At 44.1% G+C, this 19,521-nt stretch overlaps 1 protein-coding gene across 2 annotated transcripts in view; it reads right to left on the reverse strand.

Moving 5' to 3' along the window:
- Positions 1-253: 253 nt before the first annotated feature.
- Positions 254-19,521, reverse strand: part of ube2g2 (ubiquitin-conjugating enzyme E2G 2 (UBC7 homolog, yeast)) — an 82,744-nt gene continuing 63,476 nt past the window's right edge. For both annotated transcript variants that reach the window (XM_068035983.1, XM_068035984.1), the window contains 3 exons: positions 7,616-7,734; positions 7,293-7,433; positions 254-2,014 (listed from right to left, as the gene is read on the reverse strand). In XM_068035983.1, coding sequence (XP_067892084.1) covers positions 1,902-2,014; positions 7,293-7,433; positions 7,616-7,734 — 373 coding nt within the window. In that variant the 3' untranslated portion in view covers positions 254-1,901. The remainder of the gene's footprint in view (positions 2,015-7,292; positions 7,434-7,615; positions 7,735-19,521) is intronic.

The following is a 19,521-nucleotide window of genomic DNA, read 5'->3' on the forward strand; positions in this document are numbered from 1 at the left end:
TAAATCCAGAAGGGAATTCAGGCAAAACTTTTTTATCCAGAGAAGAGAATGTGGAACTTGCTATTGTTCTTCAATCGCCTTAACTGTGATGTCCCTTTAAGAACTCAGTATACTGATGAGCTCGTAACTAGGATGTAGTCATGTGACTACAAGCCATCGTCACTCTGCAACTGCAACACCTGGTGGAAGGTTCTGTAAATAGTTTGCTCTGTACTGTACATACTAGTTTAGCTGTTAATAAACCTGTTAGATCTTCAACAAACTGGATTCCATACATCCCATTTATGTTGCACAAAACAAGAACATAATTACAGCTAGCGCAAGGAGTAGTTGATGCAAATAGCATAGATGCAATTAAAGGAAAGCTAGATAAGTACATGAGGGAGCAAGGAATAAAAGGATAGGTCAATAGGGTTAGATGAAGTAAGCTGTGGAGTGCATAAACACTAGTACAGACTGAAAGGCCTGTTTCTGTGCTGTAAATTATATGTAACTTTGGACAGCTTATGCTGGAGTCAGGTTAGGGACAGGAGGGTGGGCACATTCCTACTAACCACTAGCACCTTAAATCAGTTTCTCAAACTGGGGTTCCCATACAAAGACTTTCCAAAGGGAATGTGAAATAACGCAAACAGGACCCATTGCTGCAATAGCACGGGTTAGGCGAGGGCTGTTGATAGCTATTTTGATTTCCTTTTTCCGCTCGAGCAACGCAGCCAAGGGCTTGCATACTGGAGAGTTCCCTGTGAGGCCCAGGGCCTAGTGCACTCACACAGGTGGGCACTTGGATCAAGACAGCTCTGGAAGCAGACATGCAACCGGATTAATAGGGCCTTGGACTGACTGAGAACCCCAAGAGAGGAGACGAGAGACCCCGTGATACTGTGATCCATCTCGCTTAAGTTGCAGATCACAGCATTCAATAACCACCTCAAAACACAAACACAGACCTCAAAGGGCTAAGGAAAGACAAATACCTCTATCATCAATGATGGTTATGTTGGCAGGAAACTGGAATTACTTTTATCAGCATAGCTAATGCATTTGAAATGCTGTTTTGAGTTCTCCATAGTTGGGGTAAGGAGGAATTTTCACCAGATATTTGCTTCTTCATGCTGCTTTTTAGTTTTTTTAACATCTAAAAGCCTCTTGCACAAACCTTCGCTCAATTAAAAGGACTGTCTATCCTAGAAAACATCAGCATGCTGCAACTAGAACAAATGCAAATGCTGGATAGGGACAGGAGGGGTGCCCTGATCACCTAGTAAATGACATCCCCTATGCTGAAAATGTCAAATCGTGCTCCCCTCATCTCTACAAGATACTGAGTGGCTTTAATGAGCCAGGAAAACTTGTTGAAAGTACCCTGCTCCATTGTGTACTGCAAAGGCGAGTTCATACAAGAGATACAAAAACTTTCCATTCGTGCCTGCATCTCTGAATCTATCTGCATTCAACAAAGTTGAATCAAATGCTAGGACAGACAGCCTCCCATCACTGTCCCTAGGATTAAGATGTGAGGTCTTTGAAAACTGCACACATCAGTCCAGTAGAAATGCCACATCCAGTCCCATTTACATCAATACTTAAGAGAAAGAAAACCCACTAAGAAACATTTGGAGCATCTTCTAGGGAGGTTATTTTATCCCTTCAGCTATTTCATCCAAGCAAGTTCAACCTCTATTTGCGTCAGAAATGGAAAATGATTACAGCCGTGAAAGCCACGCTACGCTCCGGTTAAGTTTGAACAGGAGGCCAATAAGTGAGCTGTCCTAATACCAGCCAGAAAAATGGGACAATCCTAACTTTATCCTTGGATATGAAAAGCAGGAGACAAACTGCATTGTGCAAAGAACCAGTAAATACTTCAGGTGATCCAGTACAATTGCAGGGCTCGCTGATCACAATCCAAGGGATTTTCGCACGGTTTGCTGGGCGATTTTGTAGAACTGTCCCCGGTCATCGCGCCACATCTTTGAGGCGTCCACATTGGCCCCGCTTTCATCATTAGGCTCTGTAGAAAAAATGTAAGAAAGCAACAATGACAGCAAATAAAATTACATCAAGTAAAATATCTGGAACCGTGGCTTTACTAATCGAAAAAGAGAGTACAAATGTAAGGAAGTTTTTCTAAACCTTCACAAAACACTGGTTTGGCCTCAGCTGGAGTACTGTGTCCAATTATGGGCACACACTTTAGGAAAGATGGAAAAGCCTTGGAGAGAGTGCAGAGAAGCTATACCAGAACGATACCAGGAAGGGACTTCAGTTATATGGAGAGATTGGACAAGCTGGGGTTGTTGTTCTTAGAGCAGAGGAGGTTAAGGGGAGATTTAATAGATGCCTTCAAAATCATGAAGGGCTTTAGTAGACAGGCAGGATCTGCTTCTGCTGACAGAAGGGTGAGTAAACAGAGGACACAGACTTTTAGTGACTGGCATAAGAACCAGGAAGATGGAAGACTTTTATTTTTACAGAAAAAGTTTGATGATTCTGGAATGCGCTGCCTGAAAGGGTTGTGGAAACAGATTCAATAGCAGTAGAAAGAGAACTGGAAAAGTTTGCAGGGCTTTGGGGAAAAAGCAGTGGAGTGGGACTAACTGGAAAGCTCTTCGAAAGAGCTGGCATAGGCACGATGGTCCAAATGCCCTCCGACTGTGCTGTCAGACTCTAAGATGCTAGAGCATAACTTAAATATCACAAGAAGTTCAAATTTGGGGTCAAAGTTTTACTAAATTCTGACAGCAGACTGGAAAAGGGCTGTCAAAACTGTTATAGACAGAGCCAGATGGTGGTACAGCTATGTTTAGTTTAGTTTATAGTTTTAGTTTAGAGATACAGCACTGAAACAGGCCCTTCGGCCCACCGAGTCTGTGCCGACCATCAACCACCCATTTATACTAATCCTACACTAATCCCATATTCCTACCACATCCCCACCTGTCCCTATATTTTCCTACCACCTACCTTTACTAGGGGCAATTTATAATGGCCAATTGACCTACCAACCTGCAAGTCTTTTGGCTTGTGGGAGGAAACCGGAGCGCCCAGAGAAAACCCACGCAGACACAGGGAGAACTTGCAAACTCCACACAGGCAGTACCCAGAATTGAACCTGGGTCACTGGAGCTGTGAGGCTGCGGTGCTAACCACTGCGCCACTGTGCCGCATGCTACATGCATGCATGTGTATTTATGTATGTTTCGAGGTGATGCATGTGAAGTTCACAATCCAAGGTTTTCAGTCACCTGTTAATTCCTCCTTCAGCTTCTGTCATTCCTCTTTTCTTCCTCTGAATCTTTCCAGTTAGTTTATTCTCCCCCGCTCAATTAATGTTCCACTTTCATTTCCAACGAGCATGTTGAGTCCTTTTATTTCTCTCTCTGCAGCTAGTTCCCATTCCCATGGTTTTATTTTCACCCAGGTTCTGTCCCTCTGTATTTGTTTATTTTGAACCAGTGTCCTTCATTTGCTTACTCTTTCCCCACCCCTATTTTCTCATCTTCCTTCTCCTATAACTTCTTGGAGCAGCCTTGCTGCCTCTACACTGTGCCAGCAGGCTACAGGTAAGGCCCAACCTATTCAACAACATTCAATACTTTCTGGATTGATTGTGGATTACAACTCTCAGTTCCTGCCCATATTAAGCTCAGTTTTTCTGTCACAATTTGTGTGTCATGCTTCTTATGTGAAGATTTTATAATGGGATTCAGCCAGTTGTTTTTATCTTGTAATTGCAGGCCTTCGGGCATTAGGTGCCAGTGTGATCCAGGTCCACCTTGACTACACTTCCTCACACCCCACTTCCTTCAAGGACTCAAATCCATTCCCTCAGTTGCTCCATCCTATCTGTTTGGATGAGGCAACCTTCCATACTTGGCACTTCTGATATGTCTTCCTTTATCCTCAACCAAGGATTCCACACCATCCCCCACCAGGATTGACAGGGTCCACAACTGCGTCTGATCTATTTCACGCACTTCTGCGCTCAGCCCTTCCCCTCCCTCCCAGAACCACGATAGGGTTCCCCTTGTCCTCACCTTCCACACTACCAGCCTCTATATTCAACGGATCATCCTCAGTCATTACCACCACCTCCAGCGTGATGCCATCATCAGACACATCTTCCCCTTCCCTCCTCTTTCAGCATTATGAAGGGACTGTTCCTCCGTGACACCCTGGTCCACTCCTCAGCCACGCTAAACACCACCCCCCTTTCCTATGGCACCTTTCCATCAAGCGCAGGAGATGCAACACCTGCCCTTTTACCTTCTCTCTTCTTACTGTCTAGGGCCCCAAACACTCCAAGTGAAGCAATGATTTACTTCTATTTCTTTCAATTTAGTACACCCTATTTTCTACTCACGATGTGGTTTCCTCTACATTGGGGAGACCAAATGCGAACAGGATGACTGCTTTGGGGATCACCTCCATTTAGTCTGCAAGCGCGACCCCAAGCTTCCTGTCGCTTGTTATTTTAATTCTCCACTTTGCACCCACTCTGACCTTACTGTCCTTGGCCTGCTACAGTTTTCCAATGAAGCCCAATGTAAGCTTGAGGGACAGCACCTCATCTTTTGACTGGGCACTTTACAGCCTTACGGACTCAACATGGAGTTCAATAATTTTGGGTCATAACCTCTGCCCCCATTTTTTTCTTTTTCTGTGTTTTTTTTTGGCTTTTTAAATTTTTGTTCCATCCCTTCCCGCCCTCCTTGTTACTTTCTTGATTTCTTTACTTTCTATTCGGACGGCTGCTATCCTGCCATTTACACCTCATCCAGAAACATCTTTTGTTTCTTTACTTGTCCCATTATGACTCCCCTTGGCTTTCTACCATGAAACCTTTCGTCATTTAATCTGTCCTGCCTTCCACCCTAATCACAGACCTTCCTTTTTGTGCTTTGTACCCGTTCTCCCTTTCACTTGTTCAAAACCTATTAAATTTCTAATTTTCTCCAGTTTCGAGGAAAGGTCATACAGACCTGAAATGTTAACTTTGTATTTATCTCCACAGATGCTGCCCGACCTGAGTATCTTCAGAATTTTCTGTTTTTGTTCCACCTGTCATTTCCCTTTTCAATCTATATTCAGGTGTTTTGGGGCCTCCGGGTTAGTTTTTTTTGGTTTTATTGTTATTTTAGTCTTCAATTTTGAGATCGAACATTTAAAATCCCTTCTCCCCACCCTCCTCTTCCTTCTAGCTCCCCCAGCCACCTGCTTACACTGGGCTCTGCTTCTCCTCCCAACACCTAGCCCCATTCTAATATCTCATGGTGCTCACTCTCCTAGCTGTCCAGCTTATTATTTTCACAGGTTTCCCAACCCAAGCCCACGTGGTCTTCCCTTACCAAATCCCAGGAGATCACTCTTATCAAATGTTTTGGCAAGAGCTGGATCCCCTTGAGGCACACACACACATTACGCAGCGCCTCAAACATTCATTCCCGGCACACCAAGGCTGCAGTGTGTACAATCTACAGGATACACTGCAGTAACTTGCCAAGGTTTCTTCAGCAAACCTGCGACCTCTATCACCTGGAAGGACAAGGACAGCAGGCACATGGTAACACCACCATCTGCAAGTTCCTCTCCAAGTCATATACTATCCTGAGTTGGAACTGTATCACTGTTCCTTCAATGTTGCTGGGTCAAAAACTTGGAACTCCCTCCCTAAATAGCACTGTGGGTATACCTACACCACAAGGACTGCAGCAATTCAAGAAGGTGGCTCACCACTGCCTTCTCAAGGGCAATTAGGGATGGGTAACAAATGCTGACCTTACTAGCAACACCTATATCCCAAGAATGAATTTAAAAACGGCCATCATTAGAGATCTATCTTGTGGAGTGCACTTTGTTCTCAATTCGTTTAAAATAGTTACATTTTTATAGATCTTTCAGGTTATTTTTGAAGTGCAGTCAGTGTTGTTATGTCAGCAAATGCTGATTTGTACACAGAAAAGTCCTACAAACAGCAAAAGAATGAATAATTTAGATAATCTGTAGGGAGAAACCATTTTCACTGGCAGGAGAGTCAGCAACCAGAGGCGAGACATAAATAATTGGCAAAAGAAACAGATTAAAGACGAGGTGAATTGTAATATTTTTTTAAAAACACATTGAAGTGTTATGATCTGGAATGTGCTGCCTGAAAGGGTGATGGAAGCAATTCAATAGTAACTTTCAAAAGGAAATTGATCTCGACTTAAAGGAGGAAAATAATTGTAGGGCTGTGGGGCAAGAGCAGGGCAACGGGACTAACAGGATAGCTCCTCCAGAGTGAGCACAAGCACCATGAGCCAAATGTCATCCACCTGTGCTATGTGATTCAATAATTACAGCAATGGGCTGAATGTTTAGCCCCCGATGGGGGCGGGCAGAGGTGAGCAGCCATGGAAATTCCCCGGCTCCGACCCAGCTCCGGGCCCTCTTCTCAGAGGCGGGATGGGGGGCAGTGGTGGGCGGCAGGGTTACCTGCCTGCATGCAGCGGGTAGCCAATTTAGGCACTTGAAGGCCGACTGTGATTTTCCAGTCAGCCTCCAGCTCTCTGCAGGCGTTGGGAGACAGTGCGGCTGCCTGGAGACAGACCAGAGGGCCAGCACTCTAGGCAGACTTAGCCCTTCATGACTGCCTGTGTTCAGATACTGCTGCAGACTGCCCTAAGGAGGGGCTCCCCCTCCACAGTGGTGGCCCGGCTGCAAAGGCCTTTTTTTAATATTAACTTTAAAAAGGTTGGAAAAGGGTGCTCCTTTTGGAGCCCCCTCTCTCACTTAGCTGCCAATGGCATCCTGCTGCTACTTCCAAGCAGGATCGGCCCTCCAAGCTTCGAGCATCCTTAACTGGATGGTGTGCCCACCCTCTGGCCATTAATAGAGTCATAGAGTTGTGATAGAGTCATAATTGGCCAATTCGGGGAAAATCACAGCAGAGTGACTGTTCCCCACACAGTGCAGGCCTCTGATCCCCACTTGAGCCTGACGGCAGGGTCCTGAAGCCAGGGAAGATCCAGCCCAATGTTCTCTACCCTTCCGGTGTTTTAAATTTGTATGGATAGGCTTGGGTTGTTGGCAGAGGGTGCGTGTCACTTTACTGACTCCTGTTCAATGGAGCCTCTCCACACTATAAACAGGGTAGCTCCACTGAAACACAAGGCCACTGGATCCGTGCTGATGACAGATTACAAGTCCAGGTCTTGATTATAAACACAAAACTATGTCTTATATCTGGAAACAGCAGCACCCCCCCCCCCACCAATCCTGGTCAGAAGATGATCCACTTGGAACTTTACCTGCCAGCATGCTCACAACTGAGAGGAGAATCTTCTCGACACTCTGAACAGGACTCCATCGCTCCGCACTGCTCTCGTATCCCATGGGGTCATCGCCCGGTGCGTGCAGGATCGAAATACAAACCCTCCCATCTGGGTAAACTGCAGCAATAAATCAATGGTCAAATACGGAAGGCGTATTGCACTGCATACATGAACATTTGCAATGCACACTGTGCACATCAACCCACTGTATAGATTCTCGCACAAACAAGCAAGAGATCAATAAATACTTCCTACTAATGAATCGGAGCCACCAGGATTGTTCCAAAATGATCACTTACCATTTGGATGAAACATCTCTCCAGTGAAACGCATTTTTGGTGGACTCAGTGGATAATCATGCGGGAAACTCAGGATGGCTGGAAACACTCCACCTTCAAAACAGGTGTCTTCAGGGCCCCTAAGGAACAGAGCAGTCAGATTTGTGACTCATTTATTATACCACAGGGATCACATCCATCGTCATTCTGCACACCCTCCCCCCACCCCCCATCCCTGCCATTATTTAAAGCTACTGGGACTTCAGCTATAATTGCTTAACTTTTACTGGAGAAAAAAAACATCTTTAGTTTCTTCTCAGCTTTGCCAAACACAAGATCAGAAAGCCAGAAACAAGACTAGGCCACTCATTTCATCAAGCCTATTGCAACCATACCACCTGTCACCTCTGCTTCACCATGGCTCTTCTCTTACCTCGATGATAATGTCAATCAAACAGTGCTCATATCTCTTTCATCTTCAACCTTTCCTCCAGCTTGACACTTGATTCATCTCCCTTCTAAAGGAGTGAACTGACTTCAGGTCGACTACCTTATCATAGAATAGCAGACTTGCAGAGCAGATGATGAGGTTATTGAAAACATTTTGAAAAGTTAACTCAGTCATCAACATGTGAACTGGGAGGCAATGGGGATAGATAAATGAAAGATACAAACACACAAGTCCTTCATCAACAGGATTAACTGCAATTTTTAGTTATGGTGTAAGTAGGCCACTGTTATATATTCAGCCTTGCAAGATGTCAATGGAAAACCACACCCTAAAAAGGAGCAATTCTATAGATATAAAATAGTAAGAAAAGCAGAGGAGCCTAAGTAACATGCTGCCAAAGTCAACAGCAGCAACTTGCATTTATACACCACCTTTGACACAGCAAAACATCCCAAGGCCAAGCAGCTTTTTGTGTTTCTTCCTGTCTGCAGATGACACACTGCAACCATTCTTGAGTAAGCTAAACAGGCAGAGTCCCTTGGCTGTTCAACTGTGGGGACATCACAGGATAGTTGTCCTGTCCACACTCAAGACACATTTTCCACTATGGAGTCACTAAATAGGTTTCAGAAAGAGGCACTAACATTGCTATAGTGGCTGTGATCACCTAAGCCTTGGCTCAGGGATAGCACTCTCAATGGTACTCTAAAGCTTGTGCTCCAGTGAAATACTGAGGGAGTGCTGTACTGTCAGATTGCTGTCTTTCTGATGAGACATTGAACCAAGATCGCACCCGTCCTCACAGGTGGATCTTAAAGACATCTGTGCTAGGGTCACAGTTTTTTTACAATCTATATTAATGACTTAGATGAACGGGCTGAGTGTAATGACGTTGGATAGGCAATGGCAAACATTTAAAGAGCGCATGGATGAACTGCAACAATTGTTTATCCTTGTCTGGTGCAAAAGTAAAATGGGAAAGGTAGCCAAACCATGGCTTACAAGGGAAATTAGAGATAGCATTAGATCCAAGGAAGAGGCATATAAATTTGCCAGGAAAAACAACAGACCTGAGGATTGGGAGCAGTCTAGAATTCGACAAAGGAGGACCAAGGGATTGATTAAGAAGGAGAAAATAGAGTACGAGAGCAAGCTTGCGGGGAACATAAAAACTGACCGTAAACAGTTCTATAGGTATGTAAAGAGAAAAAGATTGGTGAAGACAAATGTAGGTTCCTTACAGTCAGAAACAGGGGAATTTATTATGGGGAACAAAGAAATGGCTGACCAACTAAATGCATACTTCGGTTGTCTTCACAAAGGAGGACACAAATAACATACCAGAAATGTTGGGGAACACAGGGCTTAGTGAGAGAGAAGAACTGAAAGAAATCAGTATTAGTAGAGAAATGGTGTTGGGGAAATTGATGGGATTGAAGGCCAATAAATCCCCAGGGCCTGAAGGCCAATAAATCCCCAGGGCCTGATGGTATGCATCTCAGAGTACTTAAGGAAGTGGCCCTAGAAATCGTGGATGCATTGGTGGTCATCTTCCAAGATTCTATAGACTCTGGAACAGTTCCTACAGATTGGAGGATAGCTAATGTAACTCCACTATTTAAAAAGGGAGGTAGAGAGAAAACAGGGAATTACAGACCAGTCAGCCTGACGTCGGTAGTAGGGAAAATTCTCGAGTCCATCATCAAAGATTTTATAGCAGAGCACTTAGAGAACAGTGGTAGAATCGAGCAGAGTCAGCATGGATATACAAAAGGGAAATCACGCTTGACAAATCTACTAGAATTCTTCAAGGATGTACCCAGTAGAGTTGATGAGGGGGAGCCTGTGGATGTGGTTTATTTGTCTTTCAGAAGGCTTTCGACAAAGGCCCACATAAGAGATTAGCGTGTAAAATTAAAGCGCATGGGATTGGGGGTAGTGTATTGCTATGGATAGAAAATTGGTTGGCGGACAGGAAACAAAGAGTAGGGATAAATGCGTCTTTTTCCGAATGGCAGGCAGTGACTAGTGGGGTACCGAAGGGATCGGTGTTAGGACCCCAGCTATTCACAATATATATTAATGATTTAGATGAGGGAACTCAATGTAATATCTCCAAATTTGCAGATGGCACAAACTGGGTGGGAGGGCGAGTTATGAGGAGGATGCAGAGGCACTTCAGGGTGATTTGGACAAGTTGAGTGAATGGGCTAATGCATGGCAGGTGCAGTATAATGTGGATAAATGGTAGCAAAAACAGGAAGGCCGATTATTATCTGAATGGCTATAAACTGAGAGAGGGAAATATGCAACGAGACCTGGGTGTTCTTGTACACCAGTCGCTGAAGGTAAGCATGCAGGTGCAACAAGCGGTAAAAAAGGCAAATGGTATGTTGGCCTTCATAGCAAGAGGAATCAAGTACAGGAGCAGGGATGCCTTGCTGCAATTATACAGGGCCTTGGTGAGGCCACACCTGGAATATTGTGTGCAGTTTTGGTCTCCTTATCTGAGGAAAGATGTTCTTGCTGTAGAGGGAATGCAGCGAAGGTTTACCAGACTGATTCCGAGGATGGTGGGACTGACGTATGAGAGATTGAGTCAGTTAGGATTATATTCGCTGGAATTCAGAAGAGTGAGGGGGGATCTCAGAGAAACCTATAAAATTCTAACAGGACTTGACAGGATAGATGCAGGAAGAATGTTCTCGATGGTGGGGGGAGTCCAGAACCAGGGGTCAGAGTCTAAGGATATGGGGTAAACTTTTCAGGACTGAGATGAGGAGAAATTTCCTTACCCAGACAGTGGTGAGCCTGTGGAATTTGCTACAACAGAAAGCAGTTGAGGCCAAAACATTGTAGGTTTTCAAGAAGTAGTTAGATATAGGTCTTGGGTCTAAAGGGATGAAAGGGTATGGGGGGAAAGCGGGAACAGGTTACTGAATTGGATGATCAGCCATGATCATAATGAATGGCGGAGCAGGCTCGAAGGGCCGAATGGCCTACTCCTGCTCCTATTTTCCTATGTCATGCATCCATTTTTGCTGATATAAAGCTAAATGGGAGAGTAGTCTGGAAGGCAGGCACAAAGAAGCTGCAAAGGGATATAGGCAGGTTAATGGGAAAGAAGGTGGCAGGATGGAATATAATTTGGGGAGAAAAAAAAGCAAAAGAGTTTTTTTTTAAATGGTGAGAAACTTATAAATGTTGGTGTCAGAGGGATTTGGGTGTCCTTGTACATGAAACACCAAGTTAACATGCAGGTGCAGTAAGCAATTAGGAAGGCAAGTTGTATTTTGGCCTTTATTGCAAGGGGGTTGGAGAACAAGAGTTAGGAGGACTTGCTACAATTGTATAGCAATTTGGTGAGACGACAGGCTGTATTTTACTGACCCCCCCCCACCCCCTGCTTGGATGTCAGGCTTTCTAGTGGGGGTGGGGGGCCGGAAAATGCCTCCGGGAAAGGGCCGCCACGCACCCCGTGCCGGGAGGACCTGGCCGGATATTACCAGCGGCATGGGTGCAGGGGATGGTGGGAAGAGTTGTAGTTGAAAGCTTGTGCAGTTTGTTGGGGAGGCAGGATGGGGGGTGTCAGATGGCAAAGCTAAGTGTTTTGGAGGGGAAAGAGCAAATAATTAATTTAATTGTTATTGGGGGGGGGCAGAAGAGAGGCAAAAGAGATGTATTTATTTATTTTCATTCAATTTCCTTTTAAATATTGAAATTTCCCGGTAGGGCATGGGTGGGCCCCGCCATGTCCTATATGTGGTGTTTTGGTCTCCTTACCTAAGGATATTGTTACGACCGGGTGAGGAAGGGGTCTCAGGATCCCCTTTTGCCCCTTTCCTGGTTTGGCCATAACAGGGTTTATCTTTTAAAACAGTGTTTTTAGTTCACCACGTCAGTGAGTCTTTGCTCACTGCTCTCTAATTGTAATTGCAAATGAACCAGACAGGTTTTCTTAGGTTTACACAGTCTTGCCACTTTAACTCAGTTAAAATTACTAAAATATGCGACGTAACCACGCTAGCATGCATACAAGATAAACACACACAAATAGATACAGAGGGGGCGAAAGAATTAGGTGGGGAGGGTGCTTGAAGTAGAGTTGGCAATAAATGGAATTCAGTTACTGTCTTTTGTCTTTGATGTAAAGATCTTGATTGAAATTGAGGTCTTGGAGTTCTTGCTGGGGTCCAGTGCACAATTTCAAACTTGCTTCTCTGGTACCAGAAGGCTGAAGGTATGCATTGTCTGCAGTCTTGAAGCATAGAAACTGCCACCGTGGTTTTCCTGGGACTTTGCTGGAGAGAGAGACCGAGTCTTCTTCTTGGCATTTAAGTTTGCAGTGATTCCTTTCTGTGTGGCACAATTCAAAAAGCCCCCAGTTTGGCCAGGAGGTAAGTCATGTGACGCTCTGTTTGAAACAGCAGCTTCTTTTTTTTTGGGGGGGGGGGGGGGGGTTGCTAAACTTCAAAGATTTCTAGACACACTCTTTTGGGGGTGGAGTCTGGCTTGTACACAAACAAGAATGTTGATTATCACCATTGCCCAGACCAATCTTGCTAATTGAATCAGTGAGCGCCCCCAATGTCTCTCTATTCTCTCTATTCAACTGTCTCTCGGAATGCAAATGTGCAACCATGTTTTCAGTTGTTCAACTGTGGTCTTTTTAAACAAGTTATGTGCAATGTCCAGTTAAAAAAATGGTTCACGTAGTGTCCCATATAACAAAATGATATTTTCCATTTGGCAGGTGTGATTTCCGTCACAATATACTTGCTTTAGAGGGGGTGCAATGAAGGCTCATCAGACTGATTCCGGGGATGAAAGGGTTGTCCTATGAGTACAGATCGAGTAGAATGCACCTATACTCTCTGGAGTTCAAAAGAATGAGTAGTGATCTCATTGAAACATATAAAATTCGGAGAGCGCTCAACGGGTACATGCTGAAATGCCGTTTTCCCTGGCTGGAGAGTCGAGAACTGGAGTAACAGTCTCAGGATAAGGGGCTGGCCATTTAAGACTGAGATGAGGAGAAATTTCTTCACCCAGGGCGTTGTGAATCTTTGGAATTATCTATCCGGAGGGCTGTGGATGCTTAAGCACTTAGTATATTCAATGCTGAGATCGATAGATTTTTGGACTCTCAAGGAATCAAAGATAAAGGGATCGGGTGGGAAAGTGGAGTTGAGGTTGAAGATAAGCCATGATCTTACTGAATAGTGGAGCAGACTAGAGGAGCTGAATGGCTCATTTCTGCTCCTATTTCTTATGTTATGTTAAAGACCACACACCATTCAAAAGGCATTAGGGGAGTCTGGCAAACATTTATTCTTCAGCCAATGACATCAAAAACGGATTAGCTGGTTATTTATCTCATAGGTGTTTGTGGAACCTTATTGTGTAAAAATCATTTTAGCGTATAGTTAAAACAAAAAAAAATGTTGCACCTATATAGCGCCTTTCACCTCAGGACTTCCCAACATGTTTTATAGCCAATGAAGTACTTTAGAAGCGTAGTCACTGTTGTAATGTAGGAAACGCAGCAGCCAATTTGCGTTCAGCAAGCTCCCACTGACAGCAATGCGATAATGACCAGATAATGTCTTTTGGGTATTGATTGAGGGATATATATTGGACAGGTAACCTCCCTGCTCTTCTTCAAAATAGTACACGGGATCTTTTATATTCACCTGAGGGGGCAGACGGGGCCTTGGATTAAAGATTCAGTTGAAGGACTGCACCTCCCAACAGTGCCTCCAGTCCCTGGAGTGGTCCTCTGAAGTGACATGATACCAACTGAGTCACAGCTGACACAATATAACAATTACTGGAGTTTACTGGCTATGATGTACTTCTGAGGACATCCTGAGGTTGTGAAATTGCTGTGTAAATCCAAGTGTTATTTTGTTCTTTCAGCACGAATCAGGAATCCAGTCCAAGACCATTGATTGGTCATCTCAATGTGTGAAGTCTGGGAGATTTATGGTTTCAAATTGACATGGACCTGAGCTCAGGCCAATTACAGTTGAGAGGGGAGCAATGATAGTGACTCAACTAATCTCTGGGACAGCAGCAGTGCGAATAAAACACTCTTTGGATTCTTGAATTCAGAATGGCTGCCTGGAAAATTGTCCTTTTAGTTGAAAAACAAAAATATGTCAGTTGATTAAGTGAAGTGTGCCAAATGCATCACAGCTTGCACACACACGACTGTACAGTCTCGGAGCCAGATTCCTGTAAACCCATACAACAATGCATCCGATGCAAGCTTGTCATTCCTCTATAAGAACAGGAGGAGGCCATTCAACCCTTTGAGCCTGTTCCACCATTCAATTAGATCATGGCTGATCTGTACCTTAATTCCAACCATCTGCCTTAACTCCACCATCCCTGAAACCTTTACGCAACAAAACTCTATCAATATTAGCTCTGAAATTTTGAATTGACCCCCAGCCTCAGCAGCTTTTTGGGGGGAGTGCTCCAGATTTTCACTACCCCTTGTGTGAAGAAGTGCTTCCTGACATCACCCCTAATTGAACAGCCTAACGGCACAGTGGCGCAGTGGTTAGCACCGCAGCCTCACAGCTCCAGGGACCCGGGTTCGATTCTGGGTACTGCCTGTGCGGAGTTTGCAAGTTCTCCCTGTGACCGCGTGGGTTTTCGCCGGGTGCTCCAATTTCCTCCCACAGCCAAACACTTGCAGGTGATAGGTAAATTGGCTGTTGTAAATTGCCCCTAGTGTAGGTAGGTGTTAGGGAATATGGGATTACTGTAGGGTTAGTATAAATGGGTGGTTGTTGGTCGGCACAGACTCGGTGGGCCGAAGGGCCTGTTTCAGTGCTGTATCTCTAAAATAAAAAAATAAAATTTTTTTTTAATGTTACGCTCCCCTGTTCTGGACTCCCGCCCCCTTCCCCACCCCATCAGGGGAAATAGTTTCTCTCTATCTACTCTATCAAATCCTTTAATCATGCTAAACTCCAGTTAGTTCACCCCTTCATCTTCTATACTCTAGTCTGCGCAACCTGTCCTCATAATTTATCCTTTTTAGGCCGGGTATCATTCTGGCAAATCTGCGCTGTACCTTCTCCAAGGCTAATACATCCTTCCTGGGATACGGTGCCCAAAGCTCAGCACAGTACTCTAACCCATTGCAGGAGAGCCTCCCCCTCACATGTACAGCCATTTACTTCAAACATCTCGAGTTACCGCCACTGTGAAATAAAGTTTCCATTAAAAGCCAGCTTCGGCTTTGTGAAGCCCGGCCAGAGCCTTTGAAACCCCTTCTTGCTTAGGAACCCAAACGCACTCCCTCATTAACTGCATTTCTGTTCCACCCAGTTACTTCAGATAGAACTTCATTCTCCACCCACTCCAGCTTAGAGGCATTAGAAAAACAGCTTTAAAAGTTCTAATTTCAAGGCTTTTAAAGTTAAAAGCACCTCTCCCACTTTCAAATAATTGTTTTTGATGATTATTTTTCAAGTGATTCAAATCAACAAATACAACTTCTTTAAAACAAAAACACCCATTACACATTCACAACTAGTGGTTATGAGGCGACCACTGAAGTTGTGCCACCTAATTAAGTCTCCAGTAACAGCACACAGTGTTGGCAACAGCTCTGGAGCTGTTAGAGCTGTCACCTGAATTACCAAGTGTGAGAAACAAGGACAAGAAAAGAGTATCAGGCCTATGCACCACTCATCATCCAGATATGGTACAAGCACGTTCAACTCAACCCCATTAAAAAGTCTAACTGGGGTACAGCAAAGGGATCTGGAGGTACAGATATACAAATCACTACAAGTAGTGACACAGGTTAATAAGGCCGTGAAAAATACAATCAAAGCACTGGGGTTCATTTCTTGGCAGATAAAATTGAAAAGCTGTGAAGTTAAGCTTGGTTAGACCACACTTGGGGAGTACTCTGCACAGTTTTGGTCTCCATATATCAAAAAGGATATAGAGGCACTGCAGAAAGTGAAAAAAGATTCAGAAGGACGATGACAGAACCAAGAGATTATATCAATCAGGAAAGGCTGAAAGGGTTGGGGCTCTTTCTCTCTAGAAAATAAGGCTGAAGGATAACCTGATAAGAGATTTTTAAGATTATTAAAGGGTTTGATAAGGTTGACATAGAGAAAATGTTCCACCTGTGAGAAATTCAAAACTAGTGGTCATAAATATAAGATAGTCACTAATAAATCGAACAGAGAATTCAGGAGAAACTTCTTCACCCAGAAAGTGATTAGAATGGGGAGCTTGCTACCACTAAGGAGTAGTTGAGGTGAAAAGCACAGGTGCATTTAAGGGAAAGCTAGATAAACATATGAGAGAAAGGAATAGAAGATTATGCTGATATGGCTAGATGAAGAGGAGTCCAAGGAGACTCATGTTGAAGCATAAACACTGGCATGGACCAACTGGGTCAAATGGCCTGTTACTGTGTTGCTATATTAATCTACGTAAGTAATCTTCTAGCAGAAGCTAAATAGCAGAGGAAGTTTATAAAATCAGCTGGTTCAGCCCAAGCTGGATTATTGTGTCTAATTCTGGGCATTACAATTTAGGAAGGATGTCAAGCCTTGGAGATGCTGTAGAGAAGATTTACTGGAATGTCTTATAACCCATCCGACATCATCATGCTCGCCCATCAACAATGTCCCTGCTAACCGCTGGCTGAATGTTAATTTCCTGAAACGAGTGGTTTGGAGTTGTGTCAAAGGTCATAACGTAAAAATTCTGGAAAAAGAACCAAATGTGCCTTAAACTCACCCAATTCTGGTTTTAACAGAGGCAGGCAGGATGATAGGAGGGAGTCCAACCCACTCACAGGATGCAGATTGATCATTCAATTATTATAATGAGGCTGCATGTCTTCAGTTCAATAGTCATTCGAGTTACAACCGCAGGCAGTTGCAAACAGGAAACTGGACAGCTTAAAGAAGGTGAGGGGGTGGAATCGATGAGGATGACAGGAATGTTTCCTCCAGGCCCTACAAGCTACCATGTAAACCACACTACACCCCCACAAGGCCTGTGCTCTCCCACCGACGACCATCAGAATCCCTGGGTCACCATCCAAGCACCCACTCTCCCTAAACTGGCTACCTGCCATAGGACCACCAGGGATCATTCACAATCAGGGACCCCCCGCGATTCCTCTCACTCCCCCAACATACCTCCTTGCTCTCATAAGAACATAAGGAATATATAGGAGCAGGAGCAGTAGGCCTCTCAAGCCTACTCCACCATTCAGTGAGATCATGCCCGATCTTCTACACCTTCCTGCACTATCCCCATATTCCTTGATTTCCTTAGAATCCAAAAATCTATCGATCTCAGACTTGAAAATACTCAACGACTGAGCATCCATAGGTTCACGACCTTTCGAGTGAAGAAATTTCTCCTCATCTCAGTTCTAAATGGCCTGTTCCTTATTCACATGACTGTGACTCCTAGATCATGGCTCTACAGCCAGGGGAAACATCCTGTCAGCGTCTACCCTGTCAAGCCCATTAAGAATTTTATATGTTTCAATGAAATCACCTCTCATTATTCTAAACTCTTAGGAAATATAGGCCCAGTTTACTCACTCACTCCTCAGCGGACCACCCCCTCATCCCAGGAATCGGTTTGGTGTATCTGCATTGTACTCCCTCCAAGCCAAGTATGCCCTTCCTTAATACATAGATCAAAACTGTACAAAGTACTCGAGATATGATCTCACCAAGACCCGAAAAAATTGCATCAAGACTTCTTTACTCTGACACTCCAAACCCTTTGTAATAAAGACTAACATACTATCAATTGTAATCAATTCTGAGAGACAGGATAAACTGTCACTTAGAAGGGCACGGATTAATTAAGGACAGTCAGCATGCATTTGTTAAGAAAAGATCTTGTCTGACTAACCTGATTGAATTTTTTGAATAAGTAACAAGGAGGATTGATTGAGGGTAGTGAAGTTGATGAGGTCTACATGGATTTTAGCAAGGCTTTTGACAAGGTCCCATATGACAGACTAGTTAAAAAAATAAAAGCCCCTGGGATCCAGGGAAACATAGCAAGCTGGATACAAAATTGGCTCAGTGGCAGGAAACAAAGGGTAATTGTTGATAGGTGTTTTTGCGACTGGAGGGCTGTTGCCAGTGGGTTTCCGCAGGGCTCAGTACTGGGTCGCCTGCTTTTTGTCATATACATCAATGAATTGGACTTAACCGTAGAAGGAATGATCAATAAGTTTGCAGATGACACAAAAGTTGGCCGCGTGATTGACAGCGAGAAGAATAGCTATAGACTGCAGGAAGATATCAATGGACTGGTCAGGCAGGAAAAAAAAGTGGCAAATGGAATTCAACCCGAAGTGTGAGGTGATGCATTTGGGGAGGTCAAACAAGGAAAAGGAATACACAATGAATGGGAGAATACTGAGAGGTGTAGAGAAAGTGAGGGACCTTGGAGTGAATGTCCACAGATCGCTGAAGGTAGTGAAGGTTGATAAAGTGGTTAAGGCGGCACATGGAATCCTTTCCTTTATTAACCGAGGTATAGCATACAAGAGCAGGGAGCTTATGCTGGAACTATATAAAACATTCGTTAGGCCACAACTTGAGTACTATGTGCAGTTTTGATCACCTCATTACAGAAAAGATGTAATTGCACTAGAGAGGGTACAGAGAAGATTTACGAGGATGTTGCCAGGACTGGAAAATTGCGGCTATGATGAAAGACTGGATAGGCTGGGATTGTTCGCCTTGCAACAGAGGACGCTGAGGGGAAATTTGAATGAGATGTACAAAATTGTGAAGGGCCTATTTACCTTAGCAGAGGGGTCAATGACTAGGGGGCATAGATTTAAAGTGATTGGTAGAAAGATTAGAGGGAGGTCAGGAAAATATTTTTCATTGAGGGCTGTGGGGGTCTGGAACTCACTGCCTGAAAGAGTGGTACAGGCAGAAAACCTCATTTCATTTAAAAGGTGCCTACATGGGCACCTGAAATGCCGTAACCTGCAGGGTTATGAACCAAATGCTGGAAAAGTGGGTAAGGCTAGATGGCTTTTATCCCAGCCGCTCAGACACGATGGGCCGTGGCCGCTTTCTGTGCCGTAAACTTTCTATGATTCTATCCCATTTGCCTTCCTAACTTTGCTGTACCCGAATGTTAATTTCTCTGATTCATGTATAAGGACACCCAATTCACGATGAATACCCAACATTTCTCATCTCTCAAATATTCTGTTCTATTTTTCCTACCAAAGTGGATAACTTCACATTTATCCACATTATATTCCATCTGCTATATTCTTGCCCACTTAGCTTATGGAAATCCTTTTGCATCCTCTTTGCGTCCTCTTCACAGCTTACTTTCTCACCTAACTTTGTATCATCAGCAAACTTAGATACGTTACATGCAGCCCCTCATTTAAATCACTGATATGGATTGTAAATAGATGAGGTCCAAGCAA

The sequence above is a fragment of the Heterodontus francisci genome, chromosome 7 (assembly GCF_036365525.1).
Source record: "Heterodontus francisci isolate sHetFra1 chromosome 7, sHetFra1.hap1, whole genome shotgun sequence".
NCBI lineage: Eukaryota > Metazoa > Chordata > Chondrichthyes > Heterodontiformes > Heterodontidae > Heterodontus > Heterodontus francisci.